At 66.5% G+C, this 6,838-nt stretch overlaps 1 protein-coding gene across 2 annotated transcripts; it reads right to left on the reverse strand.

The window, feature by feature from the left end:
• Window positions 1-31: 31 nt before the first annotated feature.
• On the reverse strand, window positions 32-6,510 carry TMEM240 (transmembrane protein 240). Of its 2 annotated transcripts, XM_027621780.1 has the most exons (4): window positions 6,313-6,369; window positions 5,756-5,862; window positions 1,289-1,497; window positions 32-849 (listed from the first exon to the last, which is right to left on the reverse strand). In XM_027621780.1, the coding sequence occupies exons 1-4, from the start codon at window positions 6,367-6,369 to the stop codon at window positions 701-703; spliced, it is 522 nt and encodes a 173-aa protein (XP_027477581.1). In that variant the 3' UTR covers window positions 32-700. The 2 variants fall into 2 exon arrangements, with proteins under 2 accessions (XP_027477581.1, XP_027477591.1); XM_027621790.1 differs by lacking the exons at window positions 32-849; window positions 1,289-1,497 and adding an exon at window positions 5,089-5,346 and having other exon boundaries at window positions 6,313-6,510.
• Window positions 6,511-6,838: the final 328 nt, after the last annotated feature.

Below are 6,838 nucleotides of genomic sequence, written 5' to 3' on the forward strand. Positions count from 1 at the left end.
AGGTTCAGAGATGAAAGAAGAGGCAGAGACGGGAGCTTTCTGGAGAATTTACTGACCAGCAGGGGTGGGGGGTCACAGTGAGGCACCCGACCGGGGATGCCCTGGGCGGGGTGGCCGCACTTGCCGCAGTGGGGCTTGGGGCCTTATTGCTGCTAGGCCGGGGCCTCCACCAGACCCCTGCCCCCCGCCCCCCACCCCCTTTGCGGCCCGCGGACGCACACGCCCCATGCACATGCTCCCGTGTGCAGACGTGGGCGCGGCCGGGGGCCGGACCCTTCCCTGCCAAGACCCTCTCCCGGCCTTGCTTCCCTCCGCCAGAACTGGTCCCGAGAAGCAGCCGGGCGCACAGGAAATAGCCGGGTTTCAGTAACAGACATGGTCTCAGCCCAGGTGCGGGTGAGACTGCAGTGCGCGGGGGCAAGCAGGTGGTCCCGGCCGCCGGCACAGGTGCCCATGCCCCCCGCCCGCCCTCGCTCAGGGCCCGCCGCCCTGATCCCCGCGCCCTGTCCGGCCCGGGAGGCCGGGGTCCTCCCCCCAGGCCGGCGGCCTGCCCCGCCCCAACCCCCTTTATAAAAAGAAGAGGAGACAGCACCTTCCGCTGGACACGCCCGGCGGCCGCGGGCGCCCTGGCCCGGGGCGGCCGTCCAGTCCCGTGTGCGTGGGCGCGTTGGCCGAAGGCCCCGCGAGTCTTGCGCGCGGCTCAGAGGTGCCGCGGGCTCGGGTGGCCGTTGTGGTAGAGTTTCTGCTTCACGTGCACCATGTTGCCGGCCGCCTCCTCGAAGGGTCTGTGCGGCCGCCGGCCCAGCTCCCGCAGGCTGCAAAGCTTGGGCAGCCAGGTCCACGAGCCGTCTGCGGGGCGGAAGCGCGGTCAGGACGAGGTCGGGGCGGAGGCGTGGGCGGGTCGGTGTTGGAGGCGTGGTCGAGCGGAGGCACGGCGTGGGAGGGGGCGTGGTGAGAAGTGATGGGCGTGGCATTAGTGGGGCGTGGCCATGGCGGGAACGTGATCCGGCGGGGGCGTGACCTAAAGGGTTGTGGTGGGGCGGGAGGGCGAGGCGTGCACCCCGGGGGCGTGGCGATGAGGGCGTGGCCTGGGAGGGAACGAGGGGGAGCTCTGGTGGGGGCGTGGCCTGGGAGGGGTGACCCGGGAGGGCGCGGAGGGGCCTGTCCTGGTGGGGGCGTGGCGCCGGGGGCGTGGCCAGGGAGGGCCCGGCGGGGCGGCGGGTGGGACGCGGGGGGGGCGGGTGGGACGCAGGGGCCGGGCCGCGCGTCCCCCGCCGCCCTCACTCACCGTAGCGCCTGCCGGCCCTCCAGGCGCGCACAGCGCAGTGCAGGACGCCGTCCATCCACACCAGGAACCAGCTGATGCAGAAGCCGAGCAGCAGCCCCAACATGAGGTCGATCTCCTGCTTGGTGACGTTGTCTGTCACGAAGTAGTTCTCGGAGGCGTCCACCACCGACTGGTCCCCGTCGTAAGGGATCACGTAGTGGATGTGGTGCCTGGGGGCGGCAGGGCGGGCTGGCACCTCTCCCGTGGGGCGGGCAGCGACCCCGGCGGTAAGCGGCACCCATTCGCCCTGCTGGTCTTAGAGCAGCCCTTGTGCGGAGCTGAGGTCAGGAAGGGGCCGGCTGACTCGCCCAGGGCCCGCTCACCGGGCGAGAGGCTGCCCGGAGCGGGGAGTGTGCGCGGTCAGCGGCCAGAGTGTACCTGCCCAAGTATCGCCCTCCTCCCTCCTCCGCCCCGGGGCTCAGAGGCAACCGTGCCGGGTCACAGGAACAGTGCAGGCGAACAAGCTTCCAGGGCGAAGGCCCAGGGCGGGATGTCCCCATCCAGTCGCAGGTTCACAGCCTCCCCTCCCGCACACCCTCTCATCCTCCTCCCTGCTACCAAATGCCAAGTGGGTCGGCCCTGCGCCGGGCCTCTGCTCTTCCTTCTGCTCCTTCATCCTTTGCAGGCACCTCCCCTTCCTCAGTTCTCTGGGCTGGAGGTCCAGCGGGCTCTGTCCAGTGTCCACCTCGTGCCCCTCTCCTGCCCACGTCCCCACAGAGGGGCATGTCCGCGGCCGGCGCTGCGGCTCCCAGGACGCTCCAGCTGCCCGGAGGTCCCTGGACTCCCATGTGTTGCCTCCCCCACCGTGGCCTGTGTGGTGTTTCTCAGCCTCCCTTTCCCCCACTGTCCAGGCTTGCCTCTGAGGAACTTTGAACTCTCCCCACGTGCTTCCCTCCAGTTTCAGGCCTTTCTGGATTCCCTCCTCCTCCAGCAAGCCCTCCTGGGCCTGGAGATCCTGGGTGGGGTGGCCCTACCCAGGAGATCAGCACCCAGGACAACAGACTCTGGGTCTGTCCCCACTCCCGACCTCCGCTTCGGCCTGCAGGAGAGCCCCGGAGAGGGACCGTGGGGTCCACCCTTCGCCCCTGTCATGCTCCTGCCTGGCAGTGCAGCGGCTTCTCTGGAGCCCTCCTGCCCAGGGGGCCAGCTCTCATGGTTCCCCTCCTCCCCGAGCCCCTTTGCTGGTCTTTGCAATTCTCTAGCCCCAATACCCCGAAGTCCCTGGCCGCACACACTCCCCCTACCCTCCCCGTCTGCTCTGAGCTCTAGCTGCCTGTGTGGCGTCTCCACGTGGGATCTACAGACACCTCAAACTCATACCTAAAAATAGCTCCTCCCTCCCCAAACCTGCTTCTCCCCATCTTCCCCTCAGTTAGATGCTGGCACCTCCGCCTGGTGTTCAGCTGAGATAGGTCCCTACCCCCACGCCCCAACCTCGCAACTGGCCATGTTTCACACTCCCCCACAGGGACCGTCTCAAATACGGAAACCCCACTACTCCTCCCTGATTCCTTGCTGTTCCTTCCCTACCGATGTCCCTGCACCAGCGGGGTCCACACAGCGTCCTCCTTCCAGTAGGAGCCCGTTAGGGATGGCAGCAGGCAGGCCTCGCCTCACACTCCTCCTGTTCCTTCCGGGAACTATGGAGGCCATCCTGCTCAGCATGTCCAGAGTGTGACCAGTCCCAGTGGTGGGGCCCTGGCCACAGCCCCATGGCTCGGAGGCCTCCAGCCAGCCCTGAGTCAGTAGCAAGGATGGCCTGATACGTGGCAGCCATGCTTACTGATCAGTTGGTCAGTAGCTATTGTCAGTCACCAATAAGTGGTGGAAAACTATTAATCACCACCCAGAACGAGCAGCAGCTGCAGGTTCCCCAGGAGCGGACGCCATTCATGACCTGTTCAAGGTCCCCATCACCTGGGGTGCACCAGGCCAGGCAGGCCACACAGGGGCTGCTGACACAGAGCATCACTGTCCCCTCCTGCTTTACCCAGGCTTCTGGGCCGAGGACCCCTGACAGGGCCTTCCTCAGGACTGCTGCTTCCTGCCCCTGGACACACAGCTGGTCAAGGTAGGGAACTTGAAGGTCAGGCTGCCAAAGAAGCCAGAAACGTGCCTGGTGCCCTGCAAGCAGGGTGAGGCCAGGGGCCCAACCACCCCTGGCGGCTCAGGACCTCCAGGGGGTCAGAGGTCACAACCTGTGCCCCCATCCCTGGCCTGGCATCTGCAGCTCCTCGCTGCCCCTCACGCTCCTCCTTCCCCCAGTCAGGCCTCTGGGGGCAGGGGCTCAGGTCTCACATGTGCACACGGACTTTCATGATGTGTACATACACGAGTCTTGCCTGGGCCACGCATGCTGCATGTGCCTACCTGAGGTCCGATGCATGTTGTGTATACACGCCGGCCACATGCACAAGACGTGGCGTGTATACCATGGACTCGGGTCCACGAGCTCCACATGTGTGCATGTGCATGCTTGCCCAGGCACGAGCGCGGCGCGCGTCACATGCGGATGCACATGCACTCAGCCGTCCCCGGTGTAACATGGACACTGCCTGCTGGCACGTATACTTAGGAGCACTCATCTACATACGTGTCCTCTGCACAGAATTCTCCACAGAGGCATGTCGGAGGCATACACATGTGCAGGCTCCACATGGTGTATGCACACATGGATAGAGCCGCTTGCGGCAACTTGTGTACATGGCTTACACACGGATACTGCATGTGCAACACTGTTCTCTGCAGACACACTCGCTGTGCCCACGCGGAGCACACTCTTCGCTGTCTGGGTGCTGCGCATACACATGTATGTTGTCGATGTGTAAGGATACGTTGTACACTGAATCCACGTATCCTCTATGAAGTGATGTGGACACACACACCCAGAAGCTCTACATCTGCAGCAGGGGCAGCTCTCCGGGTTTTCTGCGTCCACAGACGCACTAACCTGCGCACACAGGACTAGCTTCAGCCGGTACCCTGTGCGCGAGCGTCCTAGCTGAGTCCACATGGACTCTGGATGCTACAGATGACGCATACACGCATCCTGGGCAAACACACGCTGGAAGCACCCCCTGTCTGCCCAGATGGGTCCTTCGTGTGAGGTCACAGGCACATACATGCTGGTCATGACACAACAGCCCACACACATGTAAACTGTGCATTTCTCATGTTTACGGGACACACTGCCAGCCTCCGGGCGAGTCTCGGGACCACCCCGGTTTAACCTGCTCATAGTCATGGCTGTCCCAGGTGGCCATGGGGCTGACCCTGTGCCTTTCCTTAGGTTGGGGCTGTGTGCACCAGGAACGAACACAGGAATCTCTGGGAAAGAGTGCCCCACCGCCCCCGCCCCCACCCCCGCACCCAGCAAACTCTTTCGATGGTTCTTGGGACAGCACATGCGAGGGTCATTACACTCCCTCTCTACCTTCCCTAACGTCTGGGTTCTGCTTCCATACGCTGCTCGGTACCCATGGCACGTAACTGCCCTGTCTCTCTTACACATACCCCCACCCACAGTGTGTGCACACGTGTCCCTGGGGCAGAAATACAGGACAGGGTTGAGGAACACAGCTTCCGGGCTCGGCCCCCAGTCCCTTACTAGCTGTGTGACCTTGGGCAAGTCTCTATCCACCCAAGCGTCTTTCTGCTTTCTCTTTGGCCCCAGCATGAGGGCTTCCTGCGGAGATGGTGTGCATGCGGATGTGTGTGCCATGTGTACGCACATGTATACGCAGACAGTACACATATGCGCGTCTCATGAGAAGAGGTTTATTTTGTACATGGACGTACAAACATGCATGGCCAGGAAGACTCCGTCACTACACGTGCACAGAATGGGGGCGTTCACACAGTGGATGTAGGGGGCCTGGGTTCTCCCACGGCTCTCTGAATGACCTTGAGCAAGCCACACCCAGCTTTGCCTCAGTTCCTCCTCTGTGCAATGACAGGGCTGGACCAGATGCCCCTGGAGGTAGGCTCTGCCCACCTTGACCTTCTGCACTTCCCTGTACCTGGCTTGCAGGAAAGTTCATGAACATTAGTGCAGGGCCCCGAAAGGACCGTGTACTCTGTGGGCACAGCCGTGCGCAGGATCCCTCCTGACACACAGGGCTGGGCTGTGGCTCTCCTGGCCTCCAGGCCCTGGACCAGGAGGCCTGGGGCCCAGTCTGCTCATCACCCTGGCACAGGCCCTTTCTCTAAAGGCATTTTGGGAGGGGGTCCTAACTACTCAGGCATGCTCCCCCTCCTGGAACCCGATTGGCCAATCCCCAGGTGCCCAGCGGAGGCTGGGCAGTCCTTCCCCCACGGGCCTAGCGCAGTCCTGCAGCCAGGCCTCTGCCTGGGGCTTGCTTGCGCCCCAGTGGGCCCCGCCGCCGCACATGTGTGATCACGCGTGTGCCCCACCGGGCGCGGACTCACCGGCCACAGTTGCAGTGGCAGACGCGGTCCTCGCCCCGCAGGTGCGGGAGGATGTAGTTGTGGAATCGGTCCAGCAGTGCGTTCATGTCCATCAAGCACGCGATGGCCTGGAAGAGCCCATGACCGGTCAGCGCCGAGAAGCGGGCCTGGCCGGGGCCCCGGGGCGTGGGGTGGGGTGTGGGGGGCGGCGCGCTGGGGGTGGGGGAGCGCAGCCCTGGGATAGGGGTGCCCGGGGCAACCCCAGAGTCGGGGAGCTCAGGGCAGTCGAGATGGGAAGCGTAGGCCAAGGATGGGGAGCTCGGCGCTGCCGGGAGACGGGGAGCGCGGCCCGGGGATGGGGAGCGCGGGGCAGCCCGGGGTTGGGGAGCGCGGGGCAGCCCGGGGGTGGGGAGCGCGGCCCGGGGATGGGGAGCGCGGCCCGGGGATGGGGAGCGCGGGGCAGCCCGGGGATGGGGAGCGCAGGCCGCGCGGGCCGGTAAACAAGGCGCGGGAGGTGGGGGAGGCGGCGCGCGGGCGCGGGAGGCGGGCGCGGGCGCACGGGAAGCCCCTCCGCTCACCATCACGATCGACGCCCCCAGAATCATGAAGATCATGGTGTTCGCGCTCATGGACATCGGGCGGGGCCGGGCCGGGCCGGAGCGCCGCCCCCCGGCCCCGGCGCCCCCCCGGCCCCGGCCCGATGCTGGGCCCCGGCCGCCTCCGCAGAGGTCAGCCCGCCGCGCACCCGCCGGGGAGGAGGCACGGGGCGGGGCGGGCAGAGGACGCCGCCGCTCCCGGGGTCGCTCGGCCGCCGGGCCGCCGCGCTTGCCGCGCCCGCGCGCTCCGCTCCGCCCTCGGCCTCCTCCCTCCGCGCGCTCGGCGCCGCTCCGGCCTCCGCTGCCTGCCCGCCCTCCGTGCCCGCCTCCCGGGAGGGGCCGCGCCGCCCGCCCGCGGGCCCCGCCCCGCGCCGCGTTGCCGGCCGGACCCCTCCCCGGGGGCCGCAGGGCGGGCTCTTGTCCCCATCGGGCCCGTCCCAGCCCTGGTTGCCTGCCCGGCGCCCCTGGATCCCGGGGCCACGTCCCGACCAGACCGAGCGGTCCAGGA

This window comes from Zalophus californianus, chromosome 4 (genome assembly GCF_009762305.2).
Source record: "Zalophus californianus isolate mZalCal1 chromosome 4, mZalCal1.pri.v2, whole genome shotgun sequence".
NCBI lineage: Eukaryota > Metazoa > Chordata > Mammalia > Carnivora > Otariidae > Zalophus > Zalophus californianus.